The 22595-nt window shown below is 38.7% G+C and overlaps 1 protein-coding gene across 1 annotated transcript in view; it reads left to right on the top strand.

Annotated features, from left to right (window-relative positions):
• The window catches only part of ROS1 (ROS proto-oncogene 1, receptor tyrosine kinase), a 77835-nt gene that overhangs the window by 11239 nt on the left and 44001 nt on the right, over positions 1-22595 (top strand). The window contains exons 9-24 of the mRNA XM_032185199.1: positions 534-610; positions 2919-3041; positions 4966-5150; positions 6309-6406; positions 6936-7447; positions 8052-8264; positions 9157-9267; positions 10177-10358; positions 11316-11507; positions 16267-16367; positions 17966-18180; positions 18516-18679; positions 19260-19422; positions 20257-20519; positions 21356-21419; positions 22059-22261. Coding sequence (XP_032041090.1) covers positions 534-610; positions 2919-3041; positions 4966-5150; positions 6309-6406; positions 6936-7447; positions 8052-8264; positions 9157-9267; positions 10177-10358; positions 11316-11507; positions 16267-16367; positions 17966-18180; positions 18516-18679; positions 19260-19422; positions 20257-20519; positions 21356-21419; positions 22059-22261 — 2866 coding nt within the window. The remainder of the gene's footprint in view (positions 1-533; positions 611-2918; positions 3042-4965; positions 5151-6308; positions 6407-6935; positions 7448-8051; positions 8265-9156; positions 9268-10176; positions 10359-11315; positions 11508-16266; positions 16368-17965; positions 18181-18515; positions 18680-19259; positions 19423-20256; positions 20520-21355; positions 21420-22058; positions 22262-22595) is intronic.

Here is a 22595-nt window from a genome sequence, read left to right as displayed (position 1 = left end):
GAGATAATGAAGTTATTCTGGTTGGGTAGGCTGCTTATATTTATATGTAATCCAGGTGGGGAGGAAGGAAAAACATTTTGATATACGGCCAATAAGCTGCATTTTCTTAACATAAATATATATATTAGCTTGTGTAGCATGTTTTCAGTGTATTCAGGGAGTGATAGAGCAGTCCTCTCTATTTAAACATTAGAAAAATTTCCTTCATTTTTATTAAACACCAGGGTCTGCATTCTACTTCAGTGGTAAATACAGATCTTCCTTTGAAATGAAATTGAGTTCTTCTAAGTCTAAAATCCCATCTGAAATTTTTACTTGGAGGATATTGCTGTTGCTTCACTTTTCAGAGTTAGAGAAATCAGATTCTGGTTGATTGTATTTTTGTTACAAATTTCCAATAACATTTTATTTAAATGTATGTTTTCCAAAAGGAAAACACTTCTGTAGCACCTGCCCTTCTATATAAAATGCTTCTCAATCAATCACTCAAAAGAAACCCCTAAAACCAAACCCATCTCTTTGATTTACCATAGGTTCAGCATTGTAGCGGTTAATGAGGCTGGAGCTGGACCCCCCGCAGAAGCCAACATCACGACACCAGAATCTAAAGGTACAGGAGCAGCAGAATCCTTATCACTGTCTGTATCTGGGGACAAAATCACATTCACTGGGTTGTCGTGTACCCTGCAGAAGAGAACAATATTTAGACTGCAAACAGAGCACAACAAGAAGTTATACTCTAAGGAACTAATAGTACATCAGAGACAGTCCTGTTCTTTGGCTGTAGCATTATTGGGCTACACAGCACAGTAATAATCTGAGATGTTGGTAGACCCAAACAAATTCATCTTGGGTTGTTCTACAGGTGAAAAACATGTCAGTGGTCCAAGGCAGTGACTGAGAAGACATGCTTTCATTTTCTACAAGATTTTGATACACAAACATATTCCTTTTAATAACATTGAATATGTCATATGAAAGTCTCCTGTCAAAATGTCCTCAGTAATCTCATGCAAAATATGTGGAACTGCACTATCTTTTTTGTTGTTTTTATTGCTGTTTTTATTTTTACTATATTCACTTACTTGTAATAAAAATAATGATGCACTTTAAGTATCACTCAAAAAATTACAGAAACATTTATTAGTTGCCAGAGAAAGGTTTATGTTGACATAAATCACAAATGAAAATGAATTCACTGTTATGAAAATGTATCTTTAGAAAAGAAAACATAAGACTCTTCCCTTCCTGAAGAAATCCCTGTTGTCAAGTACTTGGAAGTTCTTAACCAAGCTCTAGCAAACACTTTAAGTGTGTCTCTAAATCTAAAAATCAGTAGTCATTTGCTACATGTTGGCAAAATTAGTCCTTTAGCTTCAGTGGTGCTTTTTCAAAAATATGTCTTACATTTTTATGTAATAGCTTGAGTTAGCTATCACAGTGGTATGTCTTCATCTGGAGGCTCCATAGAGGTGGAGAGCTTGCTTACTATACTTTAGAGCTTGGTGACTCTGAGCCACAAACATTTGTGCCATTTGTAAATTGTCCAGACTAGTACCTCTCATTGAGTTCATTAAGTCAAGTCAATTTGCAACAAGTTAATTTAAAGTAGAAAACAAACAGACAACCCTCCCTGCCAGAACAACTTCTGGCGTGGGGAGTCTCTCCCCCACCCCCGTCCTAGCTGCTACTTAAAAGAGTTGATTGCTGAGAGTTGCACCAGGGTGCACTTTTTGTGCGTGCTCGGGTGAACAGGATCTCCCCTTTCTGCATGTATCACATTCAGAAATGGTTTTACTGTGTCAGAGAAGGAATCCAATCTCTGGACTAAACTGTAAGAAATGACACTGGAAGAAAGATGAGGAAGTGACACTAGTCTCTTATACTAGGTACAAAGGTAAATGTACAAAGGAAAATGCTCAGTGCTGCATTTGGGTTGGAGTAGTGCCAGACACAGGCACAGGCTGGGAGAGCAGAAAGGAACGGAGGGTGCTAGTGACAGCAGGCTCAATGTGAGCCAGCAGCCTGCCCTGGCAGCCAGAGGGCAAATGGCACTGAGGGGTGCATTAAGCAGAGCACAGCCAGCCAGTCAAAAGAGGTGATGCTCCTGTTATATTTAGTGTTGGTATGGCCTCACCTTCCACATTGCGTGCGGTTCTGGGCTCCACAATATAAAAAGGATGTTATGATCCTTAAAAGCATCCAGAGGAGGGCAACAAAGCTGGGCGTGAAGGTATGTCCTGTGAGGAGAGGCTGAGGGCACTTGGGTTGTCTGCTCTGGAGAAGAGGAGGCCGAGAGGTGACCTTGTTGCTCTCTGCAACTCCTAGAGCAGGGAAAGTGGGGAGGGAGGTACTGGCCGCTACTCCCTGGTCACCAATGGCAGGACATGAGGGAACGGCACAAAGCTGGACCAGGGGAGGGTCAGGCTGGGCGTTGTGGGATATTATACTTTGACTGCGGTTTTCGAAGAGGCCAAGGGGAGTTAAATATCTGGCTTCCACTGGATTTCAAGGTGATATGGATGTCTTAGTGTGTTCTGTTCCCAGGAATCCTTAGGTCCTCATTTGCCCCAGCTCACTTTCCTTCACTAAGGACTCTCATGTTACAGGAAATAATGGTGTGAAATTCAGGTGGTTCATTCTCACCCTGGACAAGTAGTCAGATGGTCTTGGTATAGTGGTGAATAACTCCATCCACTTACAACACTCAAAGAGTTTAAGTTTTAGTTAGTAATTGCTACCATAAGAATGTATGTGTGTATATATGTGTGTGCATACGCATATGCATTTCTGTTAATGATGTGTCTGACTTAACATTATTTTGTGCAGCAGTCATCTCTCTATATTATGAATTTCTTCTTCTTCTTCTTCTTCTTTTTTTTTTTTTTTAATTAATTATTTAATTTATTTATTTTTAGTTAAGGAAAAGGCAAAATGGCTCTTCCTATCCAGGAACCAATCTTTAAGGAAAAGATACATGGAACATTTCCTCGAAGCAGCCCAGTGCCTTCCAAATGGTATAATACACCACAACATTACAGGTAAAATTTCATTGGTCTCTCTCTCTCAGGTGTAACTTACACCTCTGTGTTTGCCAAGGGCAGAATGAACCTCACCTAGTCTGAGAGAGTATTGGCCTCCCTTTATAATCAGTGGGGAGAATGCATCCTCAGTAAGTTTGCAGATGACACCAAGTTAGGTGCTTGTGTTGATCTGATCAAGGGTAGGAAGGGTCTGCAGGAGGATCTGGATAGGCTGGACCAATGGGCTGAGGTCAACTGCATGAAGTTTAACAAGGCCAAGTGCCGGGTCCTGCACCTGGGGCGCAATAATCCCAAGCAGAGCTACAGGATGGGAGATGAGTGGTTGGAGAGCTGCCTGGCAGAGAAGGACCTGAGACCATTGGTTGATAGTCAGCTGAATATGAGCCAGCAGTGTGCTGAGGTGGCCAAGAAGGCCAACAGCATCCTGGCTTGCCTAAGAAGCAGTGTGGCCAGCAAGGCTAGGGAAGTGATTGTCCCCCTGTACTTGGTTCTGGTGAGGCTGCACCTCGAGTACTGTGTTCAGTTTTGGGCCCCTCACTACAGGAAGGACATCGAGGTGCTTGAGCGGGTCCAGAGAAGGGCGACGAAGCTGGTGAGGGGTCTGGAGAACAAGTCCTACGAGGAGCGGCTGAGGGAGCTGGGATTATTCAGCCTAGAGAAGAGGAAGCTCAGGGGTGACCTTATTGCTCTCTATAGGTACCTTGAAGGAGGTTGTAGCGAGGTGGGGGTTGGTCTATTCTCCTATGTGCCTGGCGACAGGACGAGGGGGAATGGGTTAAAGTTGTGTCAGGGGAGGTTTAGGTTGGATGTTAGGAAGAACTTCTTTTCTGAAAGGGTTGTTAGGCATTGGAATGGGCTGCCCAAGGAAGTGGTTGAGACACCATCCCTGGAGGTCTTTAAAAGATGTTTAGATGTAGAGCTTAGTGATATGGTTTAGTGGAGGACATGTTAGTGTTAGGTCAGAGGTTGGACTAGGTGATCTTGAAGGTCTCTTCCAACCTAGACGATTCTGTGTGTTTCTGTGATTCTGAGAAATGTGAACTTTCAGGATGTGATTCGACCCGTTTGAAATGACAGGCATCAGGTTGAGATAAATTTTTCTCCCCAGCATTACCTCTTCACTGAATCTAGGCATCTAGTTCAGAGGTGGACTTTTATATAGTAGATATACAAATTGAGGTAAGGTGAAGCCAAAGCAGATGTTTCCCTATGACTGGTGACTGCATTTTCTCAGCATGAATATGAGAAAGTAAAGTGGTTCAAGCTGAAGACTTAATACAGTGTCAAAAGATGCTGGCTGGAGTGTATGCTAATGTGGTATGTTAGCAAGTCTGGGGCATATTGCTTCTGAACAAGACATTTCAGTAGCCTAAGTCACCAGACTACCATGTTATCTCAAATTACGTGCCACTGTAAGGTCTGTTATCTACACTGGTGCTGTATGTGGTCCTTGGAGACAGTGTGGAAATCTGAGTTTATCTTCTGCAGTTCGCAGAGCCACAAAGACGCCAGAGAATGAACGTTGCCCCAGACTAAATACTCTGTGATAGTACAGGAGTGGCACAGATAATGTCTAGCTTAAATTAGAGTACATGGTGCTTTGTGAGCAGATACAAACTGCATCTCTTTGCCCTGGAGAGGAGGAACTGGTGTCAGTTGGTTTGCATTTTATATATTCTTTTTCTGTCTGATTACCTTTGTGAAAGGCAATTGTCTACAATAATATCACTTACATAGGAGATGGGAAAGTTTCGTTATCTGAATGACTAGAAGTGGAGGAGAGAAAAAGTTAACTACTCTCCTATGAAGCTGGGTTACAGATTGAAAAGTACTTCTTTTTAAGGCAATTAGGAAAGAGTATCTGAAAAATTGAGACATATTTCTTATATTATTTGTGTGCACATATTTTTCTATTTTTTAGGAATTTCAGTGAATGTTTATCAACAAGTTGTCTATTTTTCTGAGGGGAATTCCATCTGGGTGAAAGGAGCTGCAGATATGTCTGACACATCTGACGTAATGCTCTTTTATGCTGGCCGGGGGAATATAACATCAATCTCAGTAGACTGGCTTTACCAGAGGATATACTTTGTCATGAATGAAAAGGTAGCGCTCTTGGGCTTAATTAATTTCTTATTTTATTTGAACCACTCCTACAGTTTAATTCACTTGAGAAATTCTGTTTTATATTTATCATACACAAAATATAATTGTAGAAATAGAGCTTTAACTTCAATAATATTCACATATTTCACAGATTAAAAAAAAAAAAAAAGAAAAAAAAAAAAAGGAATATCTAGTCACATTTAAGCAAACAGGTTATACAGAGCTCTGTCTTCTTGTCTTATTTTTTCCCCTCAGGGCATAAAAGGCTTTAGTTTTAACAGCTTTATTTTAGTTTATTTATTTATTTATTTATTTTTGAGACTGGCTTCATGTCCAGCTCATACCCGATATTAATAACTTTGTTCTTGCTGCTGGGTTCTCTATCTACCTCCTTTGGTTCCTACTCTTCCTTAGGAAGATGGTGTGGTAACTAGTCAGTGATTACAACGCTCTTCATAGATGGCAAAAGTTCAAGAGGGAAAGTGATGACAGCTGAAATTACTACTGTTTCAACCTGAAGTAAAATTATAGATAGCAACTCTGCACTTGATTCCCTACTGGTGAAACATTAATTACATTAATGGCCAGATTTTGCATGTACCTTTGTATTGCTCTAATGCACAAAGGACTAGAAAGCTGTCCTAAATGGTTAGTGTTGTGTTGTTTTTTGTTTGTTTATTTTGCTAGCTTCTTGTTGCTCTTAGTGAGAAATTTAGTAGTGAGAAAATAATAAAAAAGCAGCTGTAAATGAACACACTGATGGCAGAGCTTTCTGAAGCCATTGAAGATTAGAGAAGTCCACAGGTATTGCCCCCAGCATCAGAAAAGCACTTTCTTCTCTCTTTGTCCTACTGTACTAGATCATTTCCAAAACACAGTTTGTCAGTACCCCAAAATTAGGCTTCTCCCTCCAGCTCAGAGGCAGCAAGCTAGGATGAAGATGACTGGCAAAGAGCTCTTTCAGGGCAAGTTGTCATGGATGTATTTGTATGTGCTACACTGATATACTCGGGTGTCTGACAACACAGGAGCTCAGAAGGATGTAGGCTTGTGAGAGAGGTATTTTGTTGTTGGGTTCACCTGAAAGAATCCCCAGTCAGCTTGTTTGCTTGTTAGCAAATGCCCTATGCATCAGCAGTTTCTCTTCTCATTCCCCAGATACATGTTTGTCATTTAGAGAACTGCACAGCAGCTGAAGACATCACTCCTCTTTATGTGACATCCCCTAGGAAGGTTGTAGCTGATCCCTATAATGGGTGAGTGTCCTCCTGTGAGCGTTTGGTGTCAAAGGTGCTATAAAGCTCCTCTAATTGTCTCCACTTCAGTAGTCATCTAGTTCCTGTTTCAAACCCCTACCAAAACAAAAGTGCAATGGCAACAAATAACAAACTATAAAACTGTTGGAATAAAAGTGACACCTTGCAGTATTGTTTCTGCATTTTCTTCCCTAGGGTGTTATCAGAGGAGATAAAGTATTTCCCATACAGAAATTTGTTTTTTAGACATTTGGTGCATTTACAAGTATAATGCTCTTTGCATTTTAAATGTCCTTGCTTAATACTTGAGGTATTATAGAAGAATATTCTCTAGTGATCTGCCAGCCAGATCCCCAGAAGGTAAAAAGTGATGTGCTTAATTCTCCTAGGATGTATATTAATAGTACCAAAAGCATTTTCTTATTGTCTACGTAAAGTCAGGCACATCTTCAAGCTGTTAAAATATTTGTGACTCATCCATAAAGTTCTTGCTTTGTAGTTACTTGGGTATATTTTGCTCCATGACCAGGTATATTTTCTGTCTCTTGGAGGATGGTATATACAGAGCAAACCTTCCACCCTTTCCTGACACTGCCTCTGCAGCTTCACTAGTTGTGAAATCCAGTGCTCTGAGAGACTTTGTGATCAACTTCCAGTCTAAGAGACTTATTTTCTTCAACAAAACAGAACAGGCCTTTGTGTCGGGTTTTCTTGATGGTTCAGAATTTCATATGCTGCGATCACACGTGACGCTTGATGACATGGAGAGCTTTGTTTATGAAGATAACATGTTTACTGTCACGGATGGCTGGGCAGTTTTCCAGGAGGAGGTCTCTCCAGATGGAAAGTCTAGCTTCAATGAGTATGTTGTGGATTGCAGTTTGGATTGTCCAGAGTACTCTGGCTTTGGCAATTTGCTTTTCTATGGGGCGTCAACTCAACCTTTTCCTTTACCAACTCCTCCGCGGTTTGTCACAGTGCTATTTGGATTGCATCAAGCTGTGATTAGCTGGAGATCACCTGAACACACTATTGGAACTAGTAAGTTCAGCTTTTATTTCTGAAAGACCAGTCCTTTTCTTTCTAGGGGAAAAACTTCTTGTGTTTTCCTGTCCCTGATGTTGGACTTCAGTGACTTCAATAGCCAGTTCTGATGGAAGATTTACCTCAGTCTGAAAAATTTAACTCAAGATTTGCCAGTAAAATACCTGAATTTTCTGCATAAATAAATAAATAAATAAATAATAATAAAAAAAAGTTTATATAGGTGAGTAGCTCATCTGTCACTTGCAAGGGATTGTGAGCAAGGCTCCATCTTAACCAAGGTATGGAATGTTTGCTGATGATACCACACAGAAAATGCATGCCAGTGACTTAGTGGCTTTTAATCAGTGCTATAATCTACCTGATTGAGGAAAATTTTGGTTCTTCCAACTTCTTTCTTCATGGGGAACTGAGCCACTATTCTTGGTTGGTCACAGAGATGGGGAATATAAATTTTTAATTCATCTCTTTTTTTAATACTTCTGGTACTGGCATTTTTGAAATGAACTTTGAACTTACAAACTTACAGTTTTCTCAAAGAACACACATCTCCCACTACAGTCATCTACTCTGCAATAACATAATTGTTTGCATCTCACAGGTCCTTCTGCTTGGCAGAACTGGACTTATGATGTGAAAGTGTCATCTCAAAATCCTTCTGAGAAGGAACAGGTTATCTCAAACATTAGTGACACCAGGTTTATGGTGAAGAAACTGGCCAGCTTCACAGTGTATGAAATGTCTGTCAGAGCTGTGTCTCCTGCTGGTGAAGGGCCGTGGTCAGAGTCATTCAGAGGCATGACATTAGAAGAAGGTGAGAATTTCTTTGTCATCCAGGAGAAATGATGAATGAATCATGTGTACAGCTTTCCACCTGGTGAAGTCCAGGCTTTGAGCAAGGACTGCAACTAGAGGGGCACAAAAAGGATTATGTTAGAAACGTTAAAGATTACAGGTAAATTAATTTGAATTTAGTTAAATAAGATTCTCAAACTACAATGACGGTACTACACAGAATGTATTTATTATTCATGTTTATATATATATGTATAAATATATTTTTTCTAATGCAAATACACTGTCAAACACATTTCTTGATACATGGAAAAAAACAGGTATACAAGGAGTGCTTTTTGCTCTGTAAAGCACTTTCTGTGATGAAGTGGTTTGAGTAGCGTTTTAGGTATTAATGCCAGTTTACAGGAGAGTGCAGGTTCACTAAAAACTGATACTCCTTGGTTTTAATGAAGATAATGGGAGAAATGGGCATCTGCACAATGTCTAAGATTAGTAGATCTTTGAAATGCTTTTTGATACCTATTTCACCTGTACTAACCTATGTCTGAGGGAAAAAAAAAAAGTTTCTATTTAATGTACTGGGCTGGCAGTTGAAATCTGGGATTTTAATTGACTTTGGTAGGCAAGGTCCAAACCTGCAGTAGTGTTTAGGTATCTAATAGGGTTCCAAATTGTCTTATTATTCTGGGTCTAAACCAGCCCTGAATCTGTAACTTTCTCAAACTGTGATATTTTCATTCCTGTCCTTTTTGTCCATTATTCCTTAACACAGGCCAATTTTAACTATGTACTTCAGTAATTTCCCAGAAACAGGAACCCCTGCTAAGATAATTAAAATACAAATATAGTAAGTTAGTTGTTTGTTGGTGTACACAACTGCAATTTTCTTAATTTTCTTTCTTTACCAGCTGAAGAGGAAGCATATATATTGGCAGTGGGGGCTGAAGGGCTCTGGAGGCAGTGGTTGGACACCTATGGGCCAGGAGAATTCCTTTCTCCCAATATAAGAAATATTTCAGGTAAATACTCACCAAACTGGGTGTTGCTGCTGTATATTGGCATTTCTGAGGTCTTCATAAATATTATCAACTTGAAAGGCAAGAGCTTTCATTACAGCAGTCTAGACTTGAAGGTGTAGTGAAACAGCTTCACTGAGCCAAACCTTTGAGTCCATCCTCTTTCTTCTACTTTCTGGATCAAATTAGTCCTTGGTGAAATGCTACTGATTATAGAATCATAGAATTGCTTGGGTTGGACCTCAAAGACCACCCAGCCCCAAACCCCCTGCCTTGGGCAGGGACGCCTCCCACCAGACCAGGTTGCCAAAGCCCCATCCAGCCTGGCCTTGAACACCTCCAGGGATGGGGCATCCACAGCTTCCCTGGGCAACCCGTGACAGTGCCTCACCACCCTTACAGTGAAGAATTTCCTCCTTACATCTAATCTAAATCTCTTCTCTTTTAGTTTAAAACTATTCCCCTTTGTCCTATCATTATCTTCCCAAGTAAAAAGTCACTCCCTCTTTTATAAGCACCCTTTAAGAATTGAAAAGTTGCAATGAGGTCTCCCCAGAGCCTTTTCTTATTCGGGCTGATACTGATGTCATCACAGTAACAGCAGAGCTGTAATCAACTCTCTGAACCAAATGGTTGTGCCTCCAGCATCCCAGTACAGATGTCATACTTTTATATTTGTCAGAGTGATATGTATAAAAATTTGTGATTCCTATAAAGAAATATTTATCTTCATGTTAACTGAGACTAAGCGTTCATTTGCATTACTCTTTAAAAACTAAAATGTTTGGTTCCTTTTTATTTTTAAATATATATATGCTACATATATTTGTGTGTTGTTTTATTTACATGCTTGTGAAATGCTTAATATCTTCTTTTTTATCTATTTATTTATTTATTTTTTTTTTCTTCAAGACCTCGACTGGTATAATGGCACTCTGTATTGGAGTAATTCCATGGGGAAAGTTCAGGCCTGGTCATTGAACAAGAGAGAGAGTACTGCTGAGAATCCTTATATATCTGACATCAGAAATGCAAGAATGTTGGCCTTCGATTGGTTGGGACAATGTTTATATTGGGCTGGCAAAGCAAATACGGTAGGGTAGAGTAGTACTTAAAAATATATATATGTAAGTGAAGTCAATAAGAAGACTGTAAAACAGTATTTGAGAAGACAGTCTTTATTACCTGCAACCTGAGATGCATTTGGACCTTTGCTATCATAATATATAAAGAGGAGGCTTTTTTAATGTGATTTTCCAGTCTTATATGAATGTCTATGGTAAAATATTAACTAATATTGACTAATGCAGGGTACTGAACTGCAGGTGCAAAACAGGCAAATACGTTATCAACAGTTTTGTAGAATTCAACATTGTTAAAATGAGCGAAGATGGTAAAAACAAAGGCTGCCAAGTCCATCTCAGCCATGAGGGAGATGGACTTTATTTTAATCCTTATATATGTAGCACATTAGCATGACTTGTTTACACAAAGATTTTCAAGATTGGCTTCTGTACTGTGATATTTTGCAGATCACTGTAGATAAAAAATAATTACAATTGCACTTTGTACACTCTCATATCAGAAACACTGACATGTGAATTATTTAAAAGGTATCTGACTTCAAAATTGCAGTGCTAATTTATGCAGTGCTGTCAAATTATGCCTTTCATTTCTTGTAAGTGCAAAGTCAGAAGCTTTTTTTAAAAACTGGAGCTAGAAGGCCAGATTTCACACTGCCTTGCACCCTCATTTACACTCGTGAATAGTGAATAAGAAGTGGGTGAGAAACTCTGTCAGACAGAAGGCTGCTGAAACTTGTAAAGCCGAGGGGTGTAGATATTTCAGCTTTTTCTTTTGTTACTTTCTGACAAACATTAACTAATAATTTTGCCTTGTTCTTCCATTTTGAATGAAAAGGTTTAAGTTTTGGAAGCCTAAGGCTTGCATAAACTTGTGATATATGGCTGTGGGAAAATCACTTGTGTATACTCAATTGATCATGGCTGACAATTTAAGTGTGGTGCTAAAAGCAATTCTGTTGTCCCTAGATCTACAGAAAATCACTGCTGGGAGGCCATATGGACGTTGTGGCTCATGTTGTGTACCTAGTGAAGGATTTAGTAGTAGATTCAGTAAATGGCTACTTGTATTGGGCTACGATGTATTCAGTGGAGAGTGCAAGACTGAATGGAGAAGAGTACCTTTTGTTACAAGAACAGCTACAGTTTTCTGGTAAACAGGTAACTGTATTATTATTATTATTATTATTATTATTATTATTATTATTATTATTATTATTATTATTATTATTATTATTATTAATCAGTGTGTTTTAGTGGTTAGATCTCCTCTTGGGTATAGTCAGTGTTCATGGTTGTCAAAATCACCATGTTATAACCAGAAAAACAGCATGCTCTTCTAGCAATATTGTTTTGTCCTTTTGAGAGCAGGAAGCAGGGTAAGAATTAAATCTTATAACTGTACCAAAACCTTGGCCCCTAATTCTGTTGCCACTGTGCCAGTGACGGGGCCAGCTTTATCACTGACAATTCCCATCCTGCCTGCTCCTGTTTCTTGCATGACAGCAAGAGCAGCAAGCCCTGTGCTTTGGGGATCTTTGAGGTCTCTACCCCGCAGTTTGCTCCTGCTCTTCCCAGTCTTCTCTTTCTCAGTTGCCCCAGTAAGCTGGAGGCCTGGCCCCAACTTGGCTCCTCTTCCTTTGCTTGGGGAGCTCCTGAGGGCTGAGGAGAGGCTGATACAGAGGAGAGGAGCTCATCTGGGAGGAGAGAAGGGGCTTCTTGAAAGAAGGAGGAAAGATGGTATAAGGTGTGTCTGTGTGTGGAGGGAAGGGTAGGGGTTCTTATTTGAGTTTCATTAGGGTGGATAATGGATCCCATGAAGATATATGCTGGTAGATTGGAGACATGCCATGGCTCCCAGAGCTCAGCAAAGCCTCTGCAAATTATGGAATCCTGTTACGTCCTTCCCTTTCCTACCTGGAGATCTCCTGGTGTGATCTGAGGTTCTCTCAAACAAGCTGTTTCTCTGCTGACCTCTTCATGTCTTTCTTTTCCATATACCCTTCTCTGATGTCCTACCAAGACTTTTAAGTTTACTTCTGACTCCCTATAGATCATCCTTGCCTTTCACAAACCCATTCTGACACTGCCACCATGTGGGATTTGCCATGCAAGGGACTTGCAAGGTGGGATTCAGTGTTGCCTATGCAGCCAAGGAACTCTGAGACTGGTTTGTGAAAAGATCAGCCAGGGTCACAGCAGTTGCATATATGTGCTTCCTTCCTTCTCTTTCTTTCTTCCATCTTGTCATGTAGCTGGGAAAGAAGTGAGGGATGACCCATTTCCCTGGCAAGAAAACACTTCTTTACCATAATGGGGACAGGAAGAGTCTGGGAGTCAGTTTGATTGGGATTGCAGAATCAGTGAAGCACATCATATTTGACGAAACTCTTCCAGGCTCTGTCTTTGGGGCAGGCTGAGGGACTGTCCTCTTTCAAGGCTTTTACTCTGTGGAATCTCTATCAAAGAAAAGTTGAATGATCCCCACCTGAAACCACAGCCTGTGTAGGGTTTCACTCTCTGTCCCAAGCCTGGTAGTAAGGCACAGTTTGACTGCTACAAAAGACATCAACTTAGATTTATTAAGGCTTCAACGTCATTCTTTAGAGCATAGCTCTTGATAAAAAAGCCTTTAAAAAAAAATCTACCCATCCTACAACTTATGCCCCTGTTTTACCTGAAAACAGGTTCTCTATTAAAAAGCCTTCCAAAACTTTAGAGATCTACGTCTCTTGGTTAGCTTTGTATCATTGCCCAGAACACTTCAATCTCCCTCTCCAAGAGGAAAAGAGGCTGGTGTTTCTCTGTTTAAAAAATCAAAACAAAAAAATCAAAACAAACAAACAAAAACCACCACAACAACAAAAGAATACACACACACACACACACACACACACACACACAAAAAAAAAAAATGAAAAAGAAACAATACAAACAGGCAAACAAAACAAAACCGGTCTGATTTAGTCTCTGAAAGGTGATTAACATTTGGAAAGGCCAGCTGATCTCACAGGTCTCTGTTACATTCACTTTGCAAGAGGGCTTGGTGAAGACAGGGAAAGCTGTTTCTGGTGTGGCACTTGCTATACTTGTAAAACTAAACACAGAAGAACTGAACAACTTTTGTCACACAGAGAACAATACTGTGTTGCATTTGGGCCACTGTATTTTCCAGTACTAGCCTCACACCTCTCTACAGAAGCTGAATAGTATGGACTGTCTTCGTGGGAAAAGGTATGTTGCCTAGGCTCAACAGCACACTTGCACTTATCTCATATCTTCTGGGTGATCTGTTGTGAAGGACTGACAAATTGCAGTGTAGCCTAAGTGGCAAAAGTCACCTTTCCTACCCTTCTCTTTTGACATATGACCTGTTTCTCTAAATCACCTCATTCTAACCTCAATTTTTTTGTTCTCAGCTTCAAGGCCCTTGGCAGCAATAAGACTGCCTGTCTGCTGCTGTCATTTTTTTCTGCACTTTTCTCTATGTCAGTGATACCAGCCTTCAACCATCTACTTATTCACACCTCCTACAAACAAACATCTCCTCTCCTGCTTCTGTGTTGCCCCTAATCTATGCACTGACTTCTTGAACTCAGCCTCCTGCTGTGATACATACAGGAAAAAAGCCAAGTAAAAATGTCTAGAATGAGGAGTGACCAATTTTAACTGACAGGTGATTATTTTATTAAAATAAAACCCCAAATAACTCATCCAAAAAAGGCTGTACAATATTGTTTATTGGCGTAATTATTCCATATAGATATGCAAATGCCTGTTTGTACAAGTAATAGTATGTATCTTCCTTGTGCAATGGAGTCCTTTATCTTGAGAAGAGTACCTTTTAACTCAATATTAAAACACAGATGTAGTAGATAATTGGTGTTATGCAACAGTTAGAGCATGTTTTCTACATAACTGTTTCTTACTGGAAACTACAAGCTGCTTTTCTAATGAAGAACTGCTGTTCAGCTGCTCAGTATGGGACCTTCAGCAGTATAGGGCTGCACCTCTTTTAGCATGAAATTTCAGCGATGGGAATAGAAGATAGCTAGTATGGAGACAATAGGCTTCCCAAAATATATGAAAGCAAAGCTTTGAAAGTTCTTTGGCAGGAACTAGATGTTTTTGTGACAATTATTTTATTCTGCAATCAGTTGCATAGCCTAGTTGGTGTGTATGGTTTGATTGATTTTGGCAGAGTTATTCTGATTTATTTCAGTTTAGGATCTGGCCCAGAATGTTCAAAGCACTTAAGTAGTTTACACTGTACAATTTGCCTGGAACAAAAGTAATTTATAAAGTAGCACAGTGCATTGTATGCAGGAGGGGCCATGTCTTTTTAGGAGTTGCCTCTTACCATTGCTAGTCAAGGGGCATTTCAAGTAGCTAAATTTATCATGTCCAGAGACCGATACCTCTCAGGAAATGGAAGAAGACTGTCTATTTTTTGAAGCATAAGGGAAGGGAGATGTTAAATTATCGCCTAACTCCTGAACAGTACAAATGTTTCTTTTTTTTTTTTCTTTTTTCCTTTTATTAATGGGGATACAGGGATTAGGAGAAAGAAGATGGGCCTGTCTATGGGAAAATGTAACAGCTACAAAAAGAAAACAGGGCAAGAAATGAAGATCTAAATGTTTAAAAAAGCAAGGTAGATTCAGGAATATGTAATTTGGTGTTGAACATGGATGGGAGAATAGGTAAATGGGATAAAACATAACATGCTCGGTTGAATATGCACTAAGGCATATACATACTGTGAGATATTTTTAACAGCAAAACCTACAGGAGCAATCACTCAAACCTTGATTTTCTGACATACAATGTCAACAGAAATATGTCAAGAATGTGATTACATAAGGACCAGCAGACAACAAAGTGACACAGCATTTGCTTTCCTGTCATCATCTTCTGCAGCTTATTAATGAAGAGTTAAAAAAAAAAAAAAAAAGGTGCTCCACTTACATTCCTAATAGAAATCCAACCTTATAAAAGAGTAACTACAACTAGTTTTTGGATGTAAAGTTTGGGAGCAGCAGGAAAAATGTTCTCAGAAAGGCCCCTAACAACTTGTAAACTGTGCTAATGACTTGACATGGACTGAACTTGATAACATTTAGCAGAATAACTTCTGGAAGCAAATTGTTTGTCAGTCACAGAACACGTTATTAGATGTCTGATTTCTATTATTTTTGCATATGGCATTGAATTTGTTGTTTATTGCAAAAGCAAGAAAGCTTTATTTTGGATATTAAATCCAATTTAAAATAAACAAAAATCCTACACCTAGCTTAAATTAAGATGATATATTGAAGTGATGAACATTTTTTCCCTTGACTCATTTAATAATAAACGATTTACTAAAATGTAAACATTTGAACATCCTGTTTAACTGAATACATCAATAAAAATGCATATATTTTCCATAAATAATGCAACACATTAAATATTCTATGCATAAAATCAAAGCTAGAAAACAAAGACAAAAGATCTGAAACACTTCTTTCAAAAAGTGATTCTGACTTTCAGTCTGGATATCAACCATCTGTTTTAGAGAAAGAATATTAAAACACCAGAGATGCTTTGGAAATTTTGATAGGTAGTTTCACTAATCACTTGATACACGATTGCCATCATATCTGAAGTACTCAGATGCTCTAGGAATGAACACTGTGACAGATGCTCATAAAATGTTATCTAGAAAATCATCAGCTGCTATAAATAAGTACCCACCAAGGACCCGATTATTTTCTAGTGTTACCTCTTTTAGTGTTAGAATAAATGTTCATGGTAATAATGTTATTTTTTCCAATAAAGAGCTACCCATCATGCTGCCTGGACAACATTGATGCTTAAGGGCTTTTAGCCCAGAAGTGAAAGTATATGCAAATTGCTGTTTGAACTTTTTGTTTCTTAGGTAGTTGGTTTAGCATTGGATGTCAGCCATGGTTTTCTTTACTGGCTTGTACAAGAGAGTCTATGTCTAAATCTATACAGAATTTCTCTTTGCAAAGAAGGGTAAGTAAATGTATAGCACAGGTAAGAAAGTCTTTATTTTCTTCCTTTTATTTTTTTTTTTTAGGGGGGTGGTGGATGAGACTCTATTTAAAAACAGATTGTCTGGTGCTGAACACACCAGTTACTACTTGCACAATAAACAAAAAGAGCTGATGATCACACCTAGGTGATGGCAAACCCTGTGTTGAGATCATTGTTAGCATGCTTTTACAGTGAGAGAAACACAGTATGGATGCTCAGATGAACTTAGGTCATGCTCATCAATTTTTAAACTTAGCTTTAGGAACTAATCACTATTAATTGTCTGTTTTATCTTGGTATTTACAACACCTGATGGTTTTCAAGTGCCTAGGGCTGTAACTTGTTTATCTTACATGGAGCTTAGGACTTGAATTGACACCACTTTCTCAGAGAATCAGTGCTCAGCAGGGTTTCCGCTTGATAATCCTGAACATGAAACAGCTTCCTTATTTCTCAAAGGCAATTAAAAAAAAAAAAAAAGTACAAAATTGTGTTTATGGAAGAATTCAAATATATGCTGATAAGACCTTGAGAAAAATGATAATTTGTTGCATACGTGCCAAGCGCATCATACAGAAGCTATTTGCCAGTGTTGATTTGTAGTAGCTCATGAAACTACATTTTTACTCCTTTTCATATGGGGAGAGTGCTGCTTTTTTACAAGCATGAAATCAAACCTCTTAAACTTAATTGGACAGTATCTGTATTTACATGTGTTCATAATGACACAAGATGGCTGTGAGTGGAATCAGATGAATTCTCTGACTGATTTTAGACTTGCCATGATTAATGGTAAACATTTAAAGCATCAAAATATGTTGATTAGTTTTAGCTAGAACATGCAGCTCCATTGGGAACCAATTGGCAGTCGTAAATCATCATGGCATGCCAGAACAGAGAGATTAGAAGTAATCCATCCTAATGGTCCTGATGGTGCGTCAAAGATTTTCTGAATTTGCTTTGGATAGCACTTGTCTAAGCTGAAAGATATTTCTAAGATGCTAAAATGATGCCTCTTAAAATGTATTTCATCGCTTTCTGAGAAGATAAATTGGGATCAAAAAGGGCCTGTAAGTTCTGACATTGAAGTAACTAGACAAATTAAATTATCATTGATACCAATGGAGAAAAGTGTTAATAGAGTTTAATAAATAATGGAAGGTTATTGAGGAAACTAGCAGGGTCAAATTCATCTGAGAATCTGCTCTAATGAAGTAAAAAGAATCTTAAGCTGTGAAGTAGTCTCCATTGTTTCAGTGGAGTAGTTGAGAGAAGTTAGGCTGATTTTTTGAAATACTCAATTTTCTACATCCATATGTCATAATACTAAGCCATTTAACATTTATCTTCTAATGAAATCAAAGGAATGAAGGATTTGTTTCAAGGGTGCTACTTTTATTTTGAAAAATGTTGTGCTCTAGAGAACTTGAAAACTTTAAAAATTTTTTTCCTGCCTCCTACATGAGTATTAAGAATTTGAATGACGAGAAACTTATTAATGGGTCATGTGTTGCATAAATCCTGTTCTCTTTACACTATGTGTTTTCAGCTTGCTGTTTTCATATATGTTTTCACAGTTGTGGTAATGTCATAGTCACAGAATTTGCAGCATGGAGTATTTCAGAAACATCTCAGAGTACACTGGAGTATTACAGTGGTCGTCTGTTCTGGATTAATAATCTTCAATTCATTACAACACAAGAAGTCAATCAGAGCATCAGCATTCCCTTTTCAGAGCCAGCAAAGTTTGCAGCCTTCACCCTTGTTCACACATCACTTAAACCTTTGCCAGGTACATTATTCTCCTTATTTAAGCTCCTAAATAAGGATATTCACTGTCAGCCTGTAATTCTCCACTCTTAAAATTCTTTAGCCATTTGACATAAGAACAACAGCAATTTATTAATGAGTATATCAGGCTATAGCTACATAATGTGCAATTACAAAAGCTAATGGGTATGGCTAATAAGAATACAAAATGTTGTTTTTCATAGGCCCTTATTTCTATTCAATAGCATTTTACTTGATTACCCATAGCTCCTTCATGTTTTAAATCAGGTTTGAAATCTCCACCTATTCCTCATGTTCTTTAAATTGTTATTATTTTTTTCTTCCCATTATGGACAGGAAATTTTTCCTTTACACCAAAAGTGATTCCAAATGCAGTACCAGTATCTTCCTTTAGGATTAAAGGAAATTCTTCAAGTTTTAACATCGTTTGGAGTGCCTCTGCAAATGTGGAATGGGGAACTGTCTTTTACTGCGTGGGATCAAAAGCTCTACAAGTGAGGGTATTCATACAATCCCTCCATATTATCTACATGTATTGCTGCCTCTAGTCACTCATATATCTATTTTAAAACAGAAACATAGTTTGTTTCTTCTCCAGAAGTTAGAAATTCGTCAAGCAATCAAACCAAAATGTAAATATAAAGCAAGCTGTCCCATTTCCCCACCACTGAGGCCAGCACTGGAGAAATATGGGCTTAGCAGCAGCTCTGGACCAGCTTATGGAGTGTGAAGTGCAAGGCGAGGAGCTCTCAGGGCCCAAAGATGTGTGAGAAAGCCGTTCACAGTAACGCAAAGACAAAAGTGTCCTCTGAGCTGCTAGTGGGACAGCCTTTGTCCAAATGTGAAATCTAGCCTTCACCCACACTTAAGTTTAGCACATTTGGTGAGCTGTATGTTAAATTCAAAGGGCAGATTGCTAGCAGATTGCTATGCACTACAGTGCTACAGGAGTTGGTGAAACAATGATCACTCAGAGGAAGAGTAGCTCTGTCTTGATTTTGTTGACCAGATTGATGAGAAGGATTTAGAAAACTGAAGGTCTGTTTTGTTTCATTTTGTTTCATTTAATTTCATTCACAGTCTTTGGAGAATGAACAGTGCCTCCAACCCCATAACCTGACAGTTCCATCCTACCAAGTTGATTGGCTGGAACCATTTGAACTCTTTGATTTTAGTGTGACTCCATACACATACTGGGGCAAGGCACCAACAACATCTGTATTCCTTCGAGCTCCAGAAGGAGGTACCAGAATTTCAAATCCCATTCCTAATCTGTAGTGCGTGCTGGGCCCAGGTCTATGTTAGCATGTGGAACCCTGTCTAGAGAGGAATGAGGAGCTTTCAGGGCTCAGTGACCATAGACAGAGTTGCAAGGACTTGTTCTTGCTTATCTTTGGCAGTTATCTGTTGCACACATAAATGCATGCAGTTGCAGTAACAGAATTTGAAACAGCAAGAGAATGACAATATATGCACCAGGCACCTATGACTATGAGTAATAAAGAGAAATTGAGATTCATTATAGTGACCATCAAAGGCTGCATGTAATATATTAACCACCTTGTAAATTTTTAAGAAATGTTATGCACTTTTTACTTGTGTTTGGTTTTGATCTCAAGCAGGTCAAAGTTAAGTCAGCTAAAGTCAGCTAAGATATAGTGCTGAATGACTGGTGCATTGAGAAAGCTTATGAGCTGCAGTAGATTTTGAAGTGGGCAGGAGAGTGGATAGAGTACATTCTATATTGTGAGAATTCTTGCAGTTCCACTGTTACCTATAGTATTTGGCTAAATAGAAATGTCCCAATCTGAGACACAGAGTGCTGCTGATATAGCTCTTTTTTTTTTTTTTTTCCTAAGCAAATTAAAAGCAGATACATATATATTGATGAAAAACAGAAAGTAATTACCATGAAATTTTAAATACTCCTCTAATTTACACCTCACCACTTGCTATTTATTTTTCTCTTTCAGCATTAAAGTTGTCAAGGCTCAAAACTAAATTACAGGGTACAGACTATGTTTCAATAGAAATACCTAATTCTGTGTTTATTTATTTATTTATTTTTTGAATGCAGTTCCTTCAGCCCCTACAAACCCTAGAATATATGTGTTACATAATAACCTGCATGAAGGTGAAGAGAAAATCCGTGTGGAGTTCAGGTGGAACAAGCCCGAAAGGGACAATGGAGTACTAACACACTTCAGGGTTTACTATCAACTGTTGTGTCAGAATGACACTGCTGACACTCTCATGGAGTGGAATGTGAGCAATGTCAAATACAATGTGTTGCTCTTTTCTCTCAGAGATGTGCTTCCCCACCTCACAGTAAGGTTTCAGGTATGAAAAATTACTGAGCTCGTCTCAGATGTTGTTCATGCAGCTTCATGTGTTTGTCTAGGGCTTGGGGCAAGAGGTTGTGGTTTCTGCTTTTGGAACTGCTGATTTACTGACTCACCCTTGGATACCTGGCTTAACCTTTCTATATGTTGTATTGCTCATTACATAAAGTGAAAAACAATACTGCAATATTATACAGGTTTGTTGAGGCTCAAAAGAAACTTTTCTAAAGGTCTCCCAAAGCCAATGCTAAAAGATACAAGTTCAACACAGATTCTGCTGAGCTGGTGGAGGGTCACAGACCAGTAAAACAGAGCCACTAGATCAAGAAATGTTTCACTTATGGGGAAATACAAGGACTCACTTGATATCTGTAATAGGAGACTTACATATAAAACTTGTCAGGAGGTCACGTTTCCATCATGATAAAAGACCTGGAACACACAGAATGTGTGAAAGGCAAGCTGGAAACATGAAAGTACGTAACAGGCCAGGTAGATAGGGGAGAACGCTATGTGGGTTACAACATCAACCAACAGTAGGAAACTGCTCCAGCCTGGGCAAAGAAAGAAGATTGTCTGGCTTTCTTTGAGTACCAATTGATAAATGCAGCCTGAATTGCCACTCTATGAGCCACAACATAAAATTTTATTCATAGTCCTGGTCCAGCCTTCAATGTAGCATTTGAACTGACCACCAGAGCAGAGCACATACATATATGTTCCTAGCTGAGCAGTCAGGGGATCTGGTTGTCTTGTCATTAATTGCGACTCTGTCGGCTCTGTAATGGAATATTTTATGCTGTTTAACATATGTAACAACCTCCTGTCTCACAGGTGCAAGCTTTCACCTCTGTGGGTCCAGGACCTTTGTCTGATATAGTACAGAGGAATTCATCAGGTACGGATGACACTATGGGTGCCTCTTCACGTTTTGTGTTTAATAGTTGGCAAACTCGACAGTACAGAAATTTAGTAATCTGATAAATAGTCTGACAACTGGGTGATGTTTGTTCTACCCTATGGTAGACAGCACAGAGGAGATAGCTACAGCAGATAGTTTGACAGGAAATTATTAACACATTTCTTTAGCTTAAATTTGGGGAATTTCAAGCCTTTTCTCAGAAGTAGGTGAGATTAACTTTTCTAGGCAGCACCAGCATAGCACAGAGCAGCAGTTTTTCAACTGTAGTCTGCATTCTACTACAACAGTATAGGTCATTTGTAACTGGGCTAGGGATCACAAGTTATTTCTAATTGGGCTGTGACAGGTAATTAAGAAAGCAAATCTATTTTTACTAGGCTTAAAGTTGCTGGGTAAGCATCCAGAATAGCACTGAAAAATTCTTAGAAGTTTGCATGTGATGACAAGAAGGCAACATCAATCTGTGCATATCATTATTGTATTTATTTGCTGTGACATATGACCAAATATAATTTGTGTGGGGCCATCATTTATTTTTGTACTTGCTTTCATTATGAATGACTACTATTGTCTAGAATGTTTGGTGTAAATTCTGCTGTGCCCTTTTCCTTCCAGATCTTTTCCCTGTCCCAACTCTTATAACTGTTTCTGCCAACAAGTTGTTTCTTACTGACATAGACAATAATCATACCATATGGGAACTTTTGGCAAAGACCAATATAAAGGACATCTGTTATACTGCTAATGATGACACAATGTACTATATCCTAGAAGACTCTCTTTTTCTTCTGAACGTACAGACTACTTCAGTGTTTCAGGTATTCATTTGTCCATTATCTTGCTTGAAGGAAATACATGTATGGGGCCATTTTTGCTGTTATTTTGGCTCTAATCATGTTCTTAAAGAAGTCAGAACTGCATGCCGAAAACAGAAGAAAGCAGCATGATGAACAAAGTGCATTTAATGGCAAAATGAAGTGGGGGAAAACAGAACTGGAGAGATGAAATTTTCTTAATGACTGTTTGTTCATATGAAATGCTTTTATGAAGGAGATGAGTGGCCCTTTCTAACACTGCAATACAAATATGTATAATATAATGAAATTTGGACTTACATTTTTTTTTTTGGTCACCTATAGTGATTGAAACAAG

Source organism: Aythya fuligula, chromosome 3, assembly GCF_009819795.1.
Source record: "Aythya fuligula isolate bAytFul2 chromosome 3, bAytFul2.pri, whole genome shotgun sequence".
Classification (NCBI taxonomy): Eukaryota; Metazoa; Chordata; class Aves; order Anseriformes; family Anatidae; genus Aythya; species Aythya fuligula.
The sequence above is the reverse complement of the archived record's forward strand: the minus strand, read 5'-3'. Positions and strand labels throughout refer to the sequence as shown.